Below are 21914 nucleotides of genomic sequence, written 5' to 3'. Positions count from 1 at the left end.
CAAAAAAAATCCTCTGTATCAGTTATTAGTCTTTTTGGTAAAGGCTTCAAACCAAAGATCTATCACACTGCATAAATAAATCAAACCCAGTTATTAATACTGCAGGCATTTAAATGCCTCATCATTTACAAAGCCTTTTGTTCTACAGGGAATTGTATTTCTATACTTACTTTCTCTCAAAATATAGTATCAGTAGGTAAGTTAAAATAGAAGTACTTTGCATGAATACAGCTTGTTCTTCTGTGCAGCAAGAGTCACACTTGTAGAACAGCAACAATACTAATAGGACACAGCCATTTACAGCCATATAATTCAAACATACTATTTTAATTTCCCGTTATTGCTATCACTTTTGTGCATAACTTTGTGTGCTAATAACTTTTGTTGTGTTTTTTTTAAGAGCACGTTGTAAACTCAGCATATAGCATGGTGAAAGTGCCACTGGTGACAGCTGTACTTGCCTGGGTTCCAACAGTTATGTTTGGCATAGAGGAGATACCAGCACTAGACTTCGGCTTTTTATTTTTCGCTCTGGCCTTTTCTAGCATTTTCTTCCTTTGGCTGAAAGGAACTACACCCCTGTGGAAAAATGCATGTTATTTTTAAAAGGCTGTGAAAGAAAAGCTTTGTTCAGAACTTTGAACAGTTTATTCCTTCTGCTTAATGCAATCATGAGCAAACATTCAAGTGTGTGCGCCACCTTCTCTAAAATCTCAAAGCACTGCAGAAATGCCATCTTTTTCCATATGTACCCCAACTTTCCGAATTCATCTTGACTACCCCAATTTACACAGAGGAGGAGGCAGAGCACATGACTTATTTCATTGTCAAATGTCTTTCCTTCCAGTCTGAAGTGCTGCAAAACCTCTGTTACAAGTGGTATACTCCAGTCACAGCTTTCAAGATGAACTTAAGGATATCTTTCCCACAAATAGTGATAATTTCCAGAATTTGCAACCTCTGGGGAACATGATTTTTCTTTCTAAATTCTAAAAGCCTCACTTCCTCTCTGGGTACATGGCTGAAAGTGTCTGGGGCTCTTACAACTTCCACTGCAAGAGGGGGGGAAAACCCCACTTCTTTTGTAATTGGATTCGCTTGGTTTAGCTGAAAATCATGCCTGCATACTCAGCTAAGCATGCTTATTATTTTGATACTTCATGTTTCAGTCAGTGGCTTATGCAGTTAGAAGCTTTGATTCAAGAAGCTCCTTCATGTTAAGTAAAATGTAAAAAGCATCAGCCCTGTGAAACAGTGGAAATTGAAATCCTGTCTCACGTACTACAGATCACTGTAACTCAGGGTATCAATAGTAACAAAAGCTTCCGTCTGCATCAATCTGGTAACATAAAATCACCACGGCTGTCATTCAACCACAAAAAGACACATTACATCATAAACTGCTTCCAAAGACTGCATGTAAACACTAAAAGTATTATTGTACTTGGCACAGATTACTCCAGTAAGTATGGAAGGTTCAATAGCCAAGTATCTCCAATGCTACAGCTTAGCAGTATCCCTACAAAGAGTAATTAAAGTGTGCCATGTCAGCCATGGAATAATGAAAGAGCCAAGAACCAGAAGTGTATAAGTATAGCTTCAAGTCTACTTAAATATTTTCCAGAGTTAGTAGAATTTAATGAGAAAGCTGTTTCATACAATTAATTTTCAATGCTCTCATTTCCAACTCATCATTGAGTATTGAGCTCATCCATGCCTCAAAGCCACTTGAACTTTAAGCATGATACATAATCCAATGACTCCTGACACACTGAAAAATAATGCATGCTGACAATGCATTAGTATTACTCAATTAATTCCCTTAAATTAGAAACTCATTTCAGAGCCCTTTGGAAGTATTATTTTTGACGGTTCATTTTCTGCTTTGTTTTGTCTGTGGTTTTTTGGTGTAAGCTTCTTAATCATGAAGCTATTAGTTAAAATGTTTTAACTAACATTTCATATTTTATGAAAGGGTCTGAAAGGGTTATATTTTAACAACAAACTCCAGAGGGAGCATTTGATGTTATTTCTCCCTTCTTTAAGATTTAGACCACAAACTAACAGACCAAATCTTCTAACAGAGCCAGACAGAGGAACATTGACCTCATATGTGGGTACGTTTGTTCCATATTTATAATCTGAATGACCCAAAAGGCACAGAGATTACTCTCTGATCCTGTGTAGTGCTGATACATCTGAATGCTAAAGCACTTACACACATCTCCTAAAAGAATGACCTTATTCTGTTAAAGATGTTATAATTGGAAGCTTTAGGCATTAAAAAAGAAAATAAATGTATTTTATAAAGGGAACCAAAGATCAACAATGGTGGCTCAGCAGTTTTGCAACGCTTCTCAGAGCCAGAGACATGAAGACATCCAGAGCATCCACGCTGTTGTACACAACCAAAGTATTCACTTACCACCAATACAAGTTGTTCTCTAGCTGAGCACACGTGTAAAGAGCACAACAATGTAAAGAAACAATCCGTTCTCCCTGAAGCTCTGAGTATGTCTGTGCAGTGTGTTCTAATTTAGAGGCTACGGAGCTTAAAGTTTCATCTACCCATGTAGCAACCTAGGGGAGAGGAAAAGAAAGGAACAGAGAAGGTAGAGGAAAAAAAAAAAAAAAGAAAAAGAAAAGTTGCACATCAGTTACATCTTTAATGTAATATTTACTGGGTTTGGAATGGGGTGAAAAAAGGTATCACAAAACAAAGAAACAATTATACCCTTCAGAAATTTATCCCCTACCATCTTTCTTTCCCCGGAAGAGAGCTTTCCAGATTAGTTTTCCCCTCTATTTCCAGTCCTCAACCTTAACAAAGAAGGTTGAAAACAAAGGAGAAACCTGTCAAAGTATATGGATGTGTGGGTGTCTTTACCAAATCAATTTCAAGTTCACTCTAACTGGGCTGAAAAGCATATTTAGCTAACTTACTTTACATCACTGAAAGCTTCAATGTCCTTAGTTTTTCTACTAAATCTCTACAGAACATTAACAAGCTTCTCTATTCTCAAACCAGTCAGTTTCTACTGTAAGAGCAAAAAGTCAAGTGCTTCATATCATCAGGCAACCTTTTCGCTGTTTCAGCTCTAAATCTGATAGATATCTTTTTTTAAAACGTTTTGCATTTCATGGGCAGGAAAGGAAAGGAAGGAGCAAATGAATTGAGTACTTTCTGGTGCAGATGAAGCTGAAGAAACAACTTGTCTACAATATACTGCAAGCAATTGAAAAAACCCAGCTTTGTCAAATTCAGCAACCAGCAAACATTTCATACCTTGTTATTTTCCGTGGCAACAGTTGCTCTAATACTATTTGCAGAAAGGAGCACAATCTTTTCATTGGTTAACCCCAAGAACATAGCTCGTGGATGATGCAGTGAAGGATTCTTTAGAAACAAAAAAGTATTTTAGATATTCAAAGCATATAAATAATTCTGAAGGGGAATATTTAAAGCTATACAGTACCTGTGCATTTCTGTAAGGCTCTGATTCACTCCATTTCCACTGGTAGAGTTCTCCTTTACTGCTAACTGCTACGAGCTCAGAATATAGAGCTCCAATAGAAATAAACTTTGTTCCATCCTACAAACACAGAAATACAAAATCTAAGACAATGATATTATAAATATATCTATAAATGCAAAATATGAACTTGGAATTGTTTTTTTTTCAGAGCACCCATGAATGCTGAACCTGAAAATAAAGATATATCCAGACTGTCTCAAGATCATCATGCCCCCTTCACACAAAACATCATTGTTTCTGATGAAGTGAGGGAATAAAGATATTATTTCCAAGACCTTTATCAATAGCATATACATGGCAATTAACTTGGACAGTTTATTAAGAGCTTACGTGGTGCTTTGAGAACACAACACAGCCCATAAAATTAGAGATGAGAAGATCTCTTGACTTGCAACATTGAAAAAAAAAATTCTGCTGGAAATTCTGGCTGTTCGAAATTAACAAAAAAGCAACATAATTCCACTATTTCATTACTAAGTATAGTCAGGAAAGTATCTTCCAAGCCACCCAAGAAATCAATTATCAAATTCACTGTTTTGTCAATTAACTCTTATCTTTCACTTCTGAAAGTAAGTAACTGCAAACAACATCAAGTTTTTAAAAAATCAGTATGCTATATCTCAATAATGCATCATTATAACCTGACATGCTGGGGAAGTTTCTAATTATTGGCTATTCCTCTTGCCCTTTCCTCCTTTTTAACATTTTATCAAAACTCAGCTGGTATCTTCCTACTATTTATATGGCATCAGTTTGTTCATTTGCTACATCCTGTACCTACAGGGACCTCAGTGGTCTGATTTCCTCCCTCTGAGATTGGGTTTTGTATCAAGGCAACTATACAATGTTACAACCTCACCTCTGCAAATTCCTGTTCCTCCTTGCATTGAAACCGATCTCAAGCTACAGAGAATTGGAATGATTTCCCAAAATATTAAATTCTGTTTACCGAGAAACATTTGTAACATTTCACTGCTCCTCAGCAAGTGCAGCTATAGGACAAACATGCTCTTTCTGAAGTTCCTTACTACTAATAACTCAAATTTTTCTTCCACTTACAGCTTCACAAAAATTTTTTTAAAAACCCAACTTAAACTAGCATAAAATCAAATGCTGTCTTCTACAGCTACAGATCTGAAAGATGATATCTGGTCTTCTTTGCAGTGGTTATCTCCCCAGATCAGTATCTTTAACTGACTCTCCGATTACAATTCACCACATTTAAGTACTTCAGCCATCTGAGGGGAAACTGAACTCAGTCAGCTATTTAAAAAGTCCCACTATCTAGTACATTTACCTGTCTTCTAAATTAGCAGACTTTTCACCACAGAAGTTTAAAAGTGGAAACACTTTTAGTTTTGTAAGGCTGGATTTACACTATTTTTTTACAGTTTTCATGCCCAGAAGTGCACATTCCAAAAGGTGTGAATGTGTCCTTGAGTGACACAGGATTCATTCAGTACAGCTCTTACCAAATGCTCACCAGTATTTCTGGGAAAAAGAAAAGCAGCAGGAGGAAAAGACAGAAGCAATCACAAGCAATTTTCTTTTATACCCTGATAAGAGTCTCTATAATTGGTTAAATCATTAGAGAACTATTTTGTTCTGGAGGGCATCTACCAACATAGCAAAGAAGTAACACAACTACTAATCCACATCATGATTATTAATACATGCTATGACATAAACATTGCACATTCTGAGAAAGAACTGTCATCAGAACCTACTGTAGTCTAATGAGATGCATTAGACTTCATCAGCATAGATGAATCTTCAGAAGTTAGCTGGCCTAATGCCTCACAATGAAGTATGGAAGGCAATTCATTTTTGCTCCAAGACACTCTCATTTTGACTTTTCATCTTGCTAACAGATCTTTTAAAAACAAACAGCTTTGTACCAGAAGCTGAATACTAGAGAGACCTGCCACTGAATTTTTTTCATTCCCTTCCATCAAAATACTAGCAGTTGTGACCTAAGTGCTTCAGGATCAATGCTGCATTCACCTCCAGAGGGCCATTCAACCAACTGCCCAAAGATGCACAAACAACACAACAGCTCTGTTTCTGTAAACCTGAGACTCGTGTTCAACAACAAATTCTGATTTCAGACCCGAGAAATTAACACACATGAAGATGATGCAGACTACTGGCAAAATCTTAGCATCTCAAGCAGAATGCACCTACTTGAAAAAACTAAAGGCTTGGTTTGCACCTAGATTACAGTCAAGCAGGAAAAGAAAGACCAGCCATACTTGCCTTTACTACACTACCCATACATGTGCCACAAGGTTTATACAGTGCAAGTGCAGACTGACAGTGCTACACCGTAACAAATATTCTGATATTTGAAATATCAGAAGAATGTACTCACTGATTTGGATTCCTGAGCAGTTGATGATGTTTATTTGGCGGAGAAAATGCAGTACCTGAGCAACATGTCTATACACTGTCAGCCTCAGATTGCTGGTGAAACTGATGCACTTGGGAGCACTATCAGCTTTCTAAAAGTTTCACCCGTGCCTTCCAGGTTGGTACTTCACCTCCCGCAAACAAAAGTTAACCACCCTCATCACAGCCTTCTACAGACTTCTGTCCCAAATGCTAAAGGTCCAAATAATGAAAAACAAAGGAAAAATATTTGCAAACATGACTGGTTCTTTTGTAGTGGTTTCCTGTGTGCTTTCATTTTTCCAAAGTGGAAGAGACATCTGAACTGATCTCTCTGCTAAACCATGTCTCCCAGGACCTTCCCCTCGAAGAATTTCTGTTGAAAAATACTACCAACAAAAATTCATACTGGATTTACAGCAGGAGAAGACACAGAACCATTTCTTATGAACGTTCAACTGAAAGAAATGACGCAAAATTAAATTACTTTTGAATACAGATGGAAAGCCTTTCCAGTTAGACACCTTGATTTATCTGGAAGCCCAGAAGCTGGGGTTTATATGAGTGCAATGCAAACAGGTAAGTGGGAAGCAGTTCAGTACACAAAGTGCACAGGAATACAGTCAGATATCACAGCAAAACAAACAAAAAAACCCACACTAGTAACAACGGCCATAGTAACGTTACCAAAACAAAGATGATGAGTCAGTATTCCAAATCTAAACTACATTTATTCATTGATGTTAAATTCCTGGAATGTCTCTCTACCAAGCTAAATTTTCTCATTCTAAGCTAGGGGGACGAAAGCTGCCAACTTTCACTGACAGAGAAGTTCAATGTTACTAGATAAAGAAAAACAAAACAAAACCAAACCAACAACAAACCCAAAACAAACAAAGGAAAAACACTTTAGACATAAAAGATCTGGTAAAGAGCAACTACTAGACAAACATTCTTTTTAGGTCTCTTAATTTCTCAGTCTGAATGCCCAGAAGAAGACAATTGCATCTGAAGTCTTGCTGCTGTTAGCAGAAATAAGCCTCTATATTCACCTCTGTTTTCAAGCTTTCTATCTAGATTTAGTCCGAAATGAACAGAGACACAGAGAAAGAAAGTGTGACAGATCAAAAAAGGAACCTCACAGATCCCATGGACAGACAGAAATGGGAACACTAGAGCAAGTTAATAAAATTTGGTCTACTAAACATCGATGATCACTTCCATTCTTAGGAAGTTCTTTGGTTTGGTTAGTTGGTTTGGGTTTTATTTTATTTAAGTTTTTAAATACTCATCTCCCCAAACATTTAGGTAGTTCACAAAGACAATGACCACAGGTATTCAACTACCAACATATAGCTGGTGTTTCTACTACTTTTATCTCCTGCAGTTATTATTTCTTGCCTTGAAAATGGAATGAAGGTTATAAAGAAAAACAGCTAATCAAAGCCAAAGGACTTTGAAGGAGCAACCAAGTTACTGATAAACTCAAAACACAATTGCAACTAAATGCAAATTTTTACTACTGTAGTTTAAAAGCCCAATCAATTCAAACTGAAAGTATCTCCAGGAATAATAATGCTTAACAAAAAACATTTCTTTGATGAAGCATAGTTTAGATTGTTTCATGAGTTCCTTACTGCCAATGCTTTGAGCACCTAAATAAATATAAGAAAGAAACAGAAAACCCTAAGCCTTATGATCTACAGCAGTATCTTGAAAATACACAGAGAAGAAAATTAAAACAGTAGTAACAGAAGGGCAGTTAGAAGGGTGTCAATAATTATGTGTAATTTAACTATGTGCATAATAAGGAATATGCTTTATTACATTATCTCACAAAACTAAAATGTCATAGTCAAAAAGGCAACTCAGAAAAAAAATATTTATTCAGAAAAAAAATAAACAGATCAATTGCTCAGCATGCAAATAATAGATTTAAGAATTCCATACCTTATCTGGCCACCACTGCAAGTCTTCTCCTAAAGAAACAGGACTTTGAACAGGTGTATTCTTCTTGTCCAGGTTTGGTTCCCCTTCCTTACTTGTTGAGCCTCTTTCATTATCAAATGAGGCTCCATCAAGCCACCTCCGTTCACGCAAACGTAAAACGGACTCACGTTCACGCAACAGCTCAGAGTCTCTCTCTAAGGGAAGAAGGAGAACTGGTATGCAATTGGGTCACACCAGTGGGATAAAAGTAAGCCACTCTCTAGTAAAGACCCTTCAGGATGCAACTAACAGCAGTTTAATCTACTCACACAGATTAAAAACATAGTCCTGACATGCAACATTCAACATATTAACTCTTTCAAGAATATGTACTTTAGAGTCACTAAACATAAAATAAGCTAGAAATAAAGGCTTACAATTTTTTTGCACTGTGAAAATGCTAGAGAAATTTCACTTACATCATAAGAGGCCAAATACATTTAACATTTCTATTTAAAGTTTTCTAGTACAATATGCAGTTCTGCAGTTTTATCAATGTAGTTACAATAACAGAAGAATCTTAAATCTATACAGTCTGCCAGATAGCTTTATGCAAACCAAAAAAGAGTATTTATTAGAGAGTTTCATAGCAACTTTCCCAGAAAAAAACAGTAATTTGAAAAGGTTAAAGAAAGAAAGCATTAAAAAAAGCTCTCATATGTATTTGATAATCCAACCCCTTTCGTTTAAAGCAATATACTATAGGACTGGATTTAATAAATTAAAGTGTATCTGCTTTGAGTAGATTAAATGAAAACTTTTCAAGAGTCAGACAAGTTTTTAAAAGGATCCTGACAGAAAATGTTCTTACCAAAATGCTTCCCCTCCAACTAGCCTATAAACTGTCTAAAGCCAGTACTCTGCAGTTCGTTCATGCAGAAAATTATTTTATATCAGGTAATCAAACTAACTTTCCACAAATCAACTACACATGGAAAACAAGGACTATGAAAATCGTGGTAACATCTAATACAGAACAACCTTTTATATAGAATAACCGTAGGAAAGGAAAAAAAGAGGAATTTAGAAGGACTTATGTCAGATGCTGAATATTCGCACATGCACATAAATGTATTTAACCTATGAAGTACCTCACTTATGCTCACAAAAATCAACTGGAACTACATATACTGATGAGATGATGCATTATTATCTCATAGTTTCAATGGATTACACCAAGTCTTGGGTCTTTTGCTGTATTAGACAAATGGGAAAGTTTTTACATAAGCCGAACACGACAGCCTGTCTTACAGATGTATTTCATATAAGTACTGTACTTACTTTCTAGCAAACATCACACTGGCCCTTGACTAATAATTTTGTAACAGGAACTTACATATTCAGCAATTAATATATTCAAACATGTTCATGAAAGGCAACAAAACTGTACTAAATAAACAATCACATGAGAGGCTGGATTAACAGTTTGGAAATACTCTAGGTATTTCTGGCAACAGCCTCAAAAAGATAAGAAATTGCTCCATGGTCTGTTATAAATTTTTCAAATGTATAATGCTTAAAAGAAAAAATGCCCTAACACTGCTCAAGGAGCTTTTTTTATCACCTGCCAATAGTTCTCCTTATCCAACTACAAAAATTCTTCAAAAAGTAAAATTTAGATAGATTTCTTCTGCCTCCTTGTTATCTAAAGTTCCTCATTCCGTAAAGGTAACTTCTGTAATGGAACAACTAAGGAAACATGAAGAACAGCGTACAAAGAGCAACCCAAAAGAAAGAAAGAAAGAAGAAGAAGAGGAGGAAGAAGAAAAAGAAGAAGAAAAAAAGGAAGTATTAAGAATGCTGCATGTCATCAATTATTACTAATTTTTGAGCCAAATTATATATTTATATGGCAATCTATGTTAGTAGGTACATATGCTACAGTTTATTTTAAACTTGACATGCAATAATTTTATAACACCTTACAATGATCAACAATTATATTTTTAATATATGACTACCAACGTTCTTGCAGAACTTACCTGCTAACAGTCAGAATTCATAAAAATTTTGATGAGCAGCAATCTACTTGTCTACTCTATATTTGACAACATAGCACAGTCTACTTTCACATTAAATCAGCATCTAAACCACCAGTGTCTACTATCACTAGCTTTTCCCACAGCAAACTACATATTACAAAGAAAAAAGGTGCAAAATTACCTCTGGATGAGCCTAGCCTGGAAAGTGATGAGCGCCGAAAGGATGGATAACCAAAGTAACTAATATCTTCTGAAAACATAGCATCAGCATCAATAATGACACTTGGGTGAGCAGAATGTATGTCAGCATCCAGAAGAGACATAAGATCCTCTATAAGAGGAGACAAGGGTCTTAAGTGAATAATCAGCTACTTAAAACATCAGCTAGAGAGACCATCACTAAACAAATATAAAAAAAAAAAAAATCCTATCTATTAATTGAATTTCTGCTCTTCAGATTCACCAGTGCAAACTCATGTGCCTCCTACGCAACCACATTTACAATCAAGCTTGGTGAACTAGTGAACAATACCAGCTTCCCTACAAGAACTGCTCTGTCACTTACCTAACTACATTTCCCAAACAAGACTTTCTCAAAACATATTGTTCTGTATCCCAGAAATTCAAACTTTTGGCTGTCACTTGAAAGAACTAAAGGCACTAAAGTAAGATGGAGACATATACACACATGTGCACACACACTCATGCATGCGATGCAGAACTCCCAGGATGACCTAGAATGGAGGGAGGACAGAGCTGACAGAGAAAGGCAGCTTTCACACAGCCATGTCTTTGAGCCAAAGACTGCACCTTTCCCCATGCAATGTCTCTTTCAGAGAATGATGCACTCATTTAATTCACAAGCCAGCAACTTGCAGCTCTCAATACAAATCTTTAAATGGTAGCTACATGAACAACAACAGTTATCTGGAAAAAGCACAATGTTGTAATACCATGCAGTTTAAAAAGACCTAACCAAACCTAAAGGTTGAACTTCAATACTGTGAGTACCCTCGCTTCTGTGCAGGAAAACTTGAGTTTCCCTGAAGTAATGATCATCATTAAAATGCAAAACAATCTCCTTCCAGTAACTAACCTAAAGCTTCTATCCACACACAAAAGAGGCTACTGGAAATTCATGTGACTTATTGAAGGCCAGCAATATGGACTGTCAAGACAACCGAACCTGACCACCATCTTACCACAAGAGGTCAGTCCTACTTCCCTCCTCCTTTATCCCTGTGGCAGGCACCTCCCTGGGACAAGGGGGGATTTCTAAATCTAACTAGGGCATTCACCTGGCTTGAAACACAAGTTCACTAGGTTTAGAAGTAAGGTGAGGATGGATCTTCAGACTGACTTAATGGAGTAATCAGAGCCCCAAATGTGGAGCTTCACCACATGCTGCAAAGCTGACCAGACCCTACTGCTTCCTGCTAAAGGAAATAGTTCTGCCCTTCCCAAACCTTCAAGCAAATCTGACTTTAAAAACAAAGCAAAACAAAACAAAACAAAACAAAAACCCTCAGGCTCCCCAAATTAGGTTTTACTAGCCTATACAGGCCCAAAAATCTCATCCCCAAGCAAGGGAAATGCAGGACAGTGCCTTCTGGCAGCAAGACAACCTCATCAGCTTAAACCACCCACAAATCCCATGTGAGGCTATACAGAGACTCCCTTCAGGAAACCTGGCATCAGCACGATTCCTGCACATCCAGTTCTCAGCCTCTATCTCAAATGCATAAAAGGAAACAGTGGCTAGAAAACAAGCATTCTTGACACCAGAATCTGATTATTATGGGTCTTTTTCTCAGTGTCTGGAATGAAATGGAAGGAGGGAGGAACCCAAAGTAGAGGGTATCAAAAAACTGAAAGGAGCCAGAAGTCTGCTCTTAGAGATGGTATTAATTCACTTAAGACTTTCACATGCCTGAACATCAGAATATTCATCCTTGTATTTCTAAATTCTCATCTACAGGAAATGTAACACATACCACCAAATGTCGACAGAAAAACAGCACTGCAAACCAGCGAGCACAGTGGGTTCAAGGCAAGACCTACATAAATTATTTTTGCATTAATTAAGTAATCCACTCAAGTGTAGGCTGGGCTTCTAAAAGCACATCATTTGGGACTCCATAGTTCACACAGTACACTTTACAAAATCATCCATGACAGGCTGCTTGGAGACCTTAGAAAGAAAACTCACATTTGGCAAACAGGCTTTATCTAAAACAGTTCAGATCACTCAGAGTACCCTTACCCTGCCTGCTACTGGCTTTTCACAACTATAAACCTGCAGTACACCTCACCTTCAGCGTCAACCTGTAAGTAACAGACTTTCAGAGCTGGGAACACAGATGAGATTCTGCTGTATTTCCCAATATTGACATATTGCTCCCTCCTCCCACAACCATCTTTTCCTAGGTAAGCTCCAACCCCTCCATACTCTAGGCAACTAGTTCTGATATCTTCTGGTCAGTGTCCAGGAAAAAAAACTGCAATGAACTTTGATCTCTTTCTAGGAACCAAATTGCCCAGTACAGAAAAGAATTTTCTGCCCTCATTCAAAACAGACAACACTGGATTTTTTAAGGTAAGCTACGTGAGAAATCCTCTCGACAGAAAACACACACTAACTTTTAACACACACATACACACACACCTTCCACCAGCTCAGGCATCTTGAGTTTAGCTGTGTTTCCAAAAAAAAAAGTAAAAATTCAAGTATCAGACGTAAGAACCAAAACTATGTGGCTTTGGGCTAAATACGCATTAAGATGAGTAACGAAATGAAGCCTTTTCTTACCCTCTTATTTCAGCTTCAAATCAGATTTTAATTTTCTTCCAGTATTTCTGAAAGAGATCCCCCTTCTTCCATTTTCTATATCAGCAAAGAAAGGTGCTAAAACCAGTAGGGATAGGAGCCAAATCCACTCCCCTTCAAACATCACTGGAATTTTTTTAGCGCTGTGAAAACACAGATACTGCAAGGCTACATCCAGTTTAAGAATCCAGAGTTTTAAAAAAATGAAACAAAACAAAATAAAAAAATAAATAAATAAATAAAAAAAAACATTCTCTATGTCTTTATTTTCCTGCTCTTCAGACAAATCCTGTGGGATTATATCATTCATCTTGTGCAGTGTTAGACCAGAATCAGACTGCTCCCTTCGTATCTAGGTGTGATACTTCTCATGAACCTATTTTTGTAAGAAAATATCTATGATTCACCACTAAATACCAAAGAAAATTGGAAGGAAAAAGATATCCAGATCAGAGGAAAAAAACAAAACATCAAATAGCATTATCATCGGATTCATTAACTGAAGGCGTTGTTTAGATCAATTCTGATCTCAAGTAGAGCTCCCTTTAAACCTTCTCCCTTAAGGGTGCAATCATAAGCTCTCTCCCCTCTTCTCAGCTGCACACTTTTATGAAATATTCAAGTATTCAATGTGTTCAGTACCTCCTCCTCCTCTTTCAAGTTTGGATTAAATTGGCAAAACTGTGACAGTGAAGGGAGAGAAACATTTGTTTCGGTTTCCTAGGAAACTAGACTAAAACAGAACTCCAGAATTCATTCTTGATAAGATAATATTTATTCAAAATATTACCCAACTTGAAGTTCACAAAAACAGAGAGAAAAAAAACCAACCCAACAACACAGAAAACCAAGCCACAACAACAAAACCACAAAAACCCCCAACCCCATTATCTAATTGTTTTCCCTAAAGGCAAACCACTGAGCTGATCCTACACTAGGCTGTAGTTCCCATTCCCCTCCCTGGAAGCCAGCACAGGAAGCCTTGCTGCAACATCAGCCCATCTCTCTCTCCTCTGCAAAGCAGCCTGGATGTTGTCAAACCCACACTTCATAAGTCCCACCAGTGAGAACCCATTGTACCATGCACAAGTTACTGAGCAAATATGCACTTCTCTGAACTGCACAAACAACAAAAACTTTTAACATCTACAGCATCTGTATCCCAACCATTAACAGAACATAAAGCCTACAAGAACCCTCTAATACAGCCTGGTATGAGCCTCATAGAGGCTGTTGAGTCTTTCCTATGACAAATGAACTTGTTCTATATATTTTTACCTTGATTATTCTCCTTATGTATTTGTTATGAAACAAATGAACCCACAGTCCTCTCTCCTAACTATCATAGAACAAAAGAAACAGGACTAGATTAGAAAAGCCAAAAATCAAAGTACACTTGGACTCAAAAATAAATATTTAAGAGACACTCATTGACAGCAATCTGTACAGAAAAGTAACATTCTGCTCTTCACTTAAGACATTTTGAGAATTCAGGAAGGATTGAAACATGTTCTTTGCTACCTCAAAAAAAAGTCAGATGCATAAAGTTTACAATACTAATAATATATGATCCATTAAACAAGAGTATATTAATTTCACAGTACTTGGAAAGTATCTCAGCTTATTAATGATTTATTTTTTTTAATTACATGTAAAGTGCTTTAAAAAATTTCTCTAGCTTGGAAAGCTTAGAGAACTAACCCCTAAATTTAAGGGTCACAAAGCATCAGACATGCAAAAGGCAGAAAGACAAAATTAACATATGCTTTTAATTGAAATGCAAGAGCCTCAAAAGTCCAGAGGCAAATTCTGTCTTCTTGCTTGCTTTTTTTGTGCTTGAAATGAAAATCAAAAAGCTTTAAAGCATAATTTGGCATAATTTTAAAAAAGGTTCTTTATCTTTCAGAACAATAAAAAAGCCTAACAATTGAATGCATATAGCATGTATCAGTTATCCACAGTTTTCTCTGATGATGTTTTATTTCCAAAGGGGCACTCAGATGGGAGATGGCAAGTGAAAGCAGGAAGACTGCAAAGTTTCTAGAGCAAAAATACTTTTAAAAAGAGCTATAGGCAACTTTCTCTGGCCATTTTGGTTTTCCTGAAAACTAGCTTGCACGGTCACGTGACACAAGCAAAGCTGCTAATTTTTACTATTCATTGTTTCAACAGAAACAGCACTGCCTAGTGTTCAGCTAGATTTCTGATCAGTTTCAAACTGATCATACCAAACTAATTAATTTCTGTGCAACAAACTTTTTCACCCGTAAAACTTAGGAGAGACAAGGCATGCACATTCTACAAATCAGAAATTACATCTCCAAAGAGTGGCGTTAAGACAGATCAAGTGTCACTTCAGCCATCATTTCCATATGTTTTCCCATAAAAACTGGGGAAAAAATAACCCAATTTCTCTGTGGGGCAAAACAGGAAAAAGCCTAATTTTAGGACATTGAAACCCTTACAGGAAATTTACTCTGAACAGGGAAGAAGATTTAAAGATTAAGCCAAGGAGAAAATTTTTCTCTGGACATCCAGTGAGGACAAGGAAACTCTGCATATCACTTTAACCCATCTCAAATAGATGAGACTCAGACTGTAGTGGAGGCACCTTCAAATAAATGTTACCAGTCATGGGTTGTCAGACAGTCCCTATTAATTGATCCTTAGACTCACAAGAGGTACTTGGAGAACAGCTGATGCTGTTGAAGGCTGGTTAGTATGGTTAAAAGCACTAATTTACAGTAGAAGTTCCTAACTGTGATTTATCTTCCTAAGGTCAATTCTGGAGGAATGCATTTGGGTATCCTTAAGACTGAGAAGTGCTTTGAACACTTCGAAACTTCTGAGATTTAACTTCCTCCAGTGCATCTGTCTAATCCTATTAAGCTGATCACCAAAAAATAAGACTGAGATTAAAGATTTTTCACCCCTTTCACCAAAAGAGTCTTGATTCTACAGCAAAATAAAGATGTTTGACAGATGCAACTAAAACTAAAAGAAGCAAAATGAAATGCAAAGTTTTTGTTGCAGAAATTAAAAAAACTCATTCTCTAATCACATGACTGACAAGCTAAAGATGGACGAAGCCCATGAACCTTCCTGGTGAACCAGATGAGCAGAAAGAAAAAACCAAAATACAACCATTTATTAGAAAAATATCAAAACATCATTTTGACACACAGAAGAAAAGTTACTATGTAGTCAGAGTTCAGATGTGTTCTTTTCGTGCAGTGCAACTAACACAACCCTGGATTTGGCTGCTATGTTTTCCAATCTGTTCACTCAGCAAGAAAAGACTGCCTAAATTATTTAGCCAATGTAAAAGAAGATTCAAAGTCTTTTATAAAAAGCAATTTTATGGGACAGGCAGTATTTCAAAAACAGCTGCACTTACATTACAGGATTTTGCCATTATAGCCAGAACAGCATTTATAAGGGGAACCTGAGATGAAGACTAAATTCTCGATCTAACTGTAACCACTGTAAAGTGTTTTGCCCTCTATTAAGGCTTCTTAATTTCAGAAAAGCACGTAATTTTTGCTCTAAAAACTTTTATGAATATTAAGAATATATGTTAGTAGTAAAAAACATGCAAGTCACTAGAAAGTTTTAGAATTAGCTTTTATAAGCAAGCCACACAGCAGTCTCAGCATCTCACTGAGCAGCAAAATAAACGAAAGTAATGCCAGTGTTACAAAGCCTGGGATCCTAAAAAACCCCGTAACTTTCATGCCCCTCAACAAACACTATCAACAGTTATTCTTCTGTGGCTATTCTAATCCCTCAAGACATCCCAGTCCATCTTTTGTTTTATACATCTTTAGACTTTGTTCCTATAAGCAACAATTGTCTTCGCTGTGTACCTTGCACAGCACAGAACTCACTGTCAGTACTTAAATACAGAAAAATAAGAACATGTTGGTGATTTTTTATCAAAAGTTGCAGGATACAAACCTCCAGGAAGATATGATTCACTTGCTGTGTCATCCCCATCATCTCCATCTTCATCATCACGACTCAACAAATTATTTACAGCAAGGTTTACATCAAGATTTGTTCGTTGGAGTTCTCGAATAATAATACTTCTGGACTTCCCTTGTAAAACAACTTGTGCCTAGAAGAGCAGAGTGAATTGGTTACTGGCCATTCTCAGATCAGCAACCCCTATTCATAAGAAAATGCTAAAGTCTAAAGAAAGTCCAATAAGAATCAAAAGTCAATAACAGTACATACAGACAAAGGCTCCTATCAATTTTTCACAGTATCATGTATTTGATATCCAGCCTTCTCTCAGCTCCAGTTAGGTCACCGAACCCCAACTTTTCACTACATTTTCTAACAGAATCTTAGAATCTACTTCTTGGAATGTTTAATGCTGCAGCTAAATAATAAGTATAATCTGGTTTTGAGAGTTTCTGTATGTTTCTATAAAAGTGTTTAAACTTAGTATGTCACTCAACAGTGTTTGCAACCAATTGCTGTGCCAAAACTAGACTTCAATCCTTTTACACTGGTTTCTCTTTCCACTGTCCTTCAAACAAAACCACTTTAATGACTCTATTTTCCTCATCATTCTGTTTCTAAAGGCTTATCATCAGCAGTTTCTGCAACACTGAAGTTTTTTATTAACAAAGTGCAAATGTAGATAAAACCTCCCAAACATCAAGTCCAACGAATTTACAAAAAAAGAGAGAAACTCTGATTTATTCCACTGACCCTAGGACTCAGAGCACTTTGTTTTTCCAGACTAGCCTCTACCAAATGTCAGAGATTATAAGAGTTTTGAAAGACCAGAAACAAAAAAATGTAAGAAACAAGTACTGAGTACTTTAACAACAGAGTAAAAATAAGGCACCAAATAAAATGGTCTGCTGGCAAGCAAAAAAAGAATTCTAATAGCACACAAAGGTAAATTTTTTGTCATAAACTTTTATGACAGAAGTTTACAGATTTTTGAGACTTCCTAGAGTCTACAGACCATCTGCTAAGATCTTTTCCATTGTTCTGCTTTCAAGTAACCTCAAAAATGTTTCAGATGCCTTCTATTTTGAAGGTAAACAAAGTACGCTATTTAAAAATAAAATTAAACAAAAAAGGCAAAATATCACAGCAAGGGAAGTAAAGCAGATTATCTTTTGCCTAGCAACCAACTTCTGTATGTCAAATATCAACCAGGAACTAGTTCTAATCTAATAATTAAAATGCATTAACTAGTCACATATTTTGAACATATTCTTTTCTTCAAATATAAAGAAAATGTTTTAATAGACTGAAGCGCCTCTTCAGACTTTAGTGCATTAAAAGGCAAAAGCAGAGCAATATATACCCAACATTCATAAAAGTCACATTTATATAAAAGTACGCAGAGGTGTCCATGAAGAAAAATTATCAGTATTTCCAAGAGAATAAATAAATTTTCTATCTTTCATTTACATCTGAAATGGATCATTCTTTCTATCAAACACAAAAAAAAAAGTCAATCTGCCTTCCTTCATTACATTCCTTCAAGAAACTTAATATTTGATATTATTCTCAAATACCTGATTCTCTCACTAAATTTCCCCTCTGCAATCAAACACAGCCCTCCACATCTACATTAAACATATACGTTGTCTTGGGTGACGTTTGGAAATGAAAATTCTAATTCTAATCCAAAAGTCTATCACTTCCACTACGTACTTAAGAATAAAACCAAGTCAGATAAGGAAAGTCAATTTCTTCAATTGCATGCCATTACTCCTTGGAGAACAGGTACTACTACAACACATTCTGGTACACATGCTCTGAGAAGCTCTGCAAGTTTTGGGCAACAAGCAGTTTCTAGTTCACACACCTGTGAAATCAGTTCCTCTGGAATGACTGATGCTGGAATCACTGGCTGTGGCTGACTCCCCAGCAGTCCAGATCCTCTGTCACGTCCTGTGCGTATGACTCTGGTCTGCCTTCGAGAGTCTCGAGCTCCAGCAGATGATCTACCAGAAGATCCTCCTCCACTTCCACCAACCCCTGAACTCCAGCGACTTCTAGAAGATTTAGATTATTTGGTTTTTTAATACAGCAGCATACCTTGGGGACTACTTCAAACATCTTTAGTTTTATTACTAATAACTTATTAACACCCTGAAAAATACTGCAGCTTGATTTCACAGACAAACGCTATAAAAGTAACTCTCAAAACTAGAAAGAACAACAACACCAGGAAATTGATAAAGTTCTGAAATATGCAGAAGAAATAAAAAAAGGACTCCAGCTAGAACTTGCATTCCTTCCTACTCATATAGCTGTGTGGACGTACACATACATGAACACATAAAAGGATCAATTCCCAGATTTTCTAAAAGCAGCAGTAGCAGCAGCATTATCTGTCAATTTCCTGCTATAAAAGCACACATGCACCAACTTCACTGTCAGTGGCTCTGACAGAACATCACTATGCTTAGGTGGACCTTCTAAAGATTCTGATACTTGATTTACATTAAGAAATTGGCTAAGATTATACTAGAAAAATCAAGTAATCCTCTCTACAGCAAAAGAAATCTTACACTAGATAGTTCTCTGATCCTCAAGAATAGTCTTCAAGAGATACTCTACTTTTTACATATTCCTATTCCAGAAATCAACAACTGCACACACTGCAAAAACATGCCTTAACTCACTGAACAGTTTCTTTGTTTCTACAAATCAGCATCAAAATAAGGCAACAAAAAGACAGTGATTTGTAGAAATAGACATCTCACCTTCATTACAATTATCCATCAATAATTATCACCACAGAACTATGTCAATTGAATATGCTCTGAATTTAAGACAAGATAATCTGCTGCCATGAAAGACGAGAGACTCTAGCTTGTTCTTCAAGGTTAGCTAAGCTTTATCTTGTAATACACCTTAAAGGTTACTGGATATGCTATTACTGCTACTTAATAATCTGTATCAGCAGACCCTTCCTGCTATCAACCTCCTGAAGTCTCAAACTCCTTTCAATAAATACATTTAAAATCAGACATGAAAATAAAGACACGTTCTCTGAAACAGTATCTAATAAATTTACATTAAAAGTCTATCAAAAGCTATTAAAAGCTAATTATGTAAGAATACTTGTCTTGCATTGTATGCCTTCAGTTGATTACTAGCACCCTTTTTTAATTGAGTTTTCTTTTTCCTCCTGACAACCCCCTGCAATCACAGAGTAACTCGAGTGTCTTGCTTAAGACAAGGCTCTGTCAGACATCTACATTTTCAGAATTCTAGCTAGCAACCACAGACAATGACAAGACAAAAAGCAGTTCAATTATGTCTTTAGGAGAAGTCTTGTCTCAAGAGTTAGAAACAGAATTCTAAAAAATAAAAAAATACTACTGAAAACAGAAAAAAGAAAGAAAAAATACTAAAGAATGTGACATTTTAAATAAAATGAGCCACCTAAACTGTTCCAAAGGTGGGAAGGTGGCTGAGAGGAAAAGAACTGGGGTGAGGGGAAGTCAAATTCTACCTATAGAGCAACTTTCAATTCAACACTCTGCAGGGAGGTGTGGGGTTAAAGAAAAAGTTCTATATTAGATATTAATACTCACTACAGATTTCTACTTTAAGTTATAAACTATCAATGGCATCATTCAGACATCTAACAGTTAAAACCATTTCTATTTGTGTAACAATCCAAATATTCCCTGTGAGCCCTATCCTGGCCCTGTTAAGGCAAACAACTTTGCTATTAAAGCCATCTAAACCTAAAATAAATATTAATATAGAATAGAAATCTTTCTCATTTCTGTTCACCTACTAGTTTATCACATCTCTCTACTATGCAGCAGCATGCTGGTAATTTTCCAAATCCAGTTACCTACTCTAATGGCACTACAGTTTGAATGGGTTTAGATTCAATTTATTAAGATAATTACTCACTCCTTTTAACAGACTAGCTATAGTGCCTACTGCTATTCTACTAGCTCAGTGACTTTCAACTACCTACTTCTGAGACATTCAAGAGAAGACATTAGGAACACTTCAGGGTTCATCTCTAAAATTCAAACAATTTTAACACATTATGCTTAGCTAAGAATAAGGAGGGGAAAGAAAAGTGTTACGTGTCCCACAATAAGTTCTTAAACATGACAATACTAGTTTGTCTTTGATGTTTAACACATGGATTTTTAGGTTCAGATGCATAATGATTTCAGAAAAAAAAATGGGAAGGTTATGGGTTATTCTTCATGCAACTCAGGCCCAAATGAAATTAGTTGATTTGGTAATAAAAAACCAAAAAAATTTCTGGAAAATCATGGAAAATATGTAGTTCCTTCTGCTTAACAAATCATTCACATGCAGAAACCACAGTTCTTATTACTGTAGTCAGTAAAATTAGGAAGCAGCATAGTTAGACATGTCTTACAAAAACACATAACAAAGAGATCACTGTCATTATGGAATGTAAATCACATTTCTATAAAAAGGGACACCATCAATTTAAAGGTAATGACAAGAAATCTGGATCTATACAGTACATTTTGCATACAGTACAATTTTAAAGGTTCTGAGAAACAATCTTTTCCAAATGTTCCTTTTTCATTACTATGTATAGGACCCTGGCTATCAAAACACCATTTATGACTTGGGGCAAGGGAGTGGAAGGCACAAAACAATGGAGCCCATAACGAAGGTTCTTCCTGCACAAATGCACTCATTTCACTGCACTCTCCTGGCCTATCATGGTTTAAATTAATAGTGTCCCTCTAAAAGACTGTTTTTCAAAAATCAAGGAACTAAAAAAACATTCAAAAGAAGACAACACAGCCCAAGCCAAGTTATTCTTCGCACATATATGAAAAATTCTCTATATCCTATGTGCTGAAGGGTCACTTAAATGTCTGTTATTTTAACCAAGTCAAGTTTTTTTTTTTTGTTATACCCTACCTACACAACTGCTGTGGTTATACGTTTCCTTAGACATACTGCATACAACTTATATATGTGTATACACATATACTCAAATATGGAACAAACAGATTGCAGCCTCAATCCTATCAAAACTTACCCAAGGGTGTTGCCTGCCAGTCTGCCCAGAGTTTCAGAACCAGACAGAAACCATGGGGAGTCACTAGTCCTGCCTGGCCTGGATGTCCTTCCTGCCCCTGAGCCACTGCTCAACTTTGAACTGAAAGTAAAAGATGGTAAATCAGTCACAAAACA

The 21914-nt window shown here is 36.4% G+C and overlaps 1 protein-coding gene across 9 annotated transcripts in view; it reads right to left on the bottom strand.

The window, feature by feature from the left end:
- The window catches only part of UBR5 (ubiquitin protein ligase E3 component n-recognin 5), an 85955-nt gene that overhangs the window by 44937 nt on the left and 19104 nt on the right, over nucleotides 1-21914 (bottom strand). For 5 of the 9 annotated variants that reach the window (XM_059485191.1, XM_059485225.1, XM_059485242.1 and 2 more), the window contains exons 5-13: nucleotides 21760-21879; nucleotides 18559-18748; nucleotides 16680-16839; nucleotides 10077-10226; nucleotides 7875-8086; nucleotides 3477-3593; nucleotides 3287-3397; nucleotides 2426-2580; nucleotides 462-579 (exon numbers count right to left, since the gene is read on the bottom strand). In XM_059485191.1, the coding sequence (XP_059341174.1) occupies nucleotides 462-579; nucleotides 2426-2580; nucleotides 3287-3397; nucleotides 3477-3593; nucleotides 7875-8086; nucleotides 10077-10226; nucleotides 16680-16839; nucleotides 18559-18748; nucleotides 21760-21879 (1333 nt within the window). The remainder of the gene's footprint in view (nucleotides 1-461; nucleotides 580-2425; nucleotides 2581-3286; nucleotides 3398-3476; nucleotides 3594-7874; nucleotides 8087-10076; nucleotides 10227-16679; nucleotides 16840-18558; nucleotides 18749-21759; nucleotides 21880-21914) is intronic. The other 4 variants (XM_059485209.1, XM_059485234.1, XM_059485200.1 and 1 more) reach the window with 3 other exon arrangements.

This window comes from Ammospiza nelsoni, chromosome 1 (assembly GCF_027579445.1).
Source record: "Ammospiza nelsoni isolate bAmmNel1 chromosome 1, bAmmNel1.pri, whole genome shotgun sequence".
NCBI classification, from domain to species: Eukaryota; Metazoa; Chordata; class Aves; order Passeriformes; family Passerellidae; genus Ammospiza; species Ammospiza nelsoni.
Note: the sequence above shows the minus strand (reverse complement) of the source record. Positions and strands in the feature narration are given on the sequence as shown.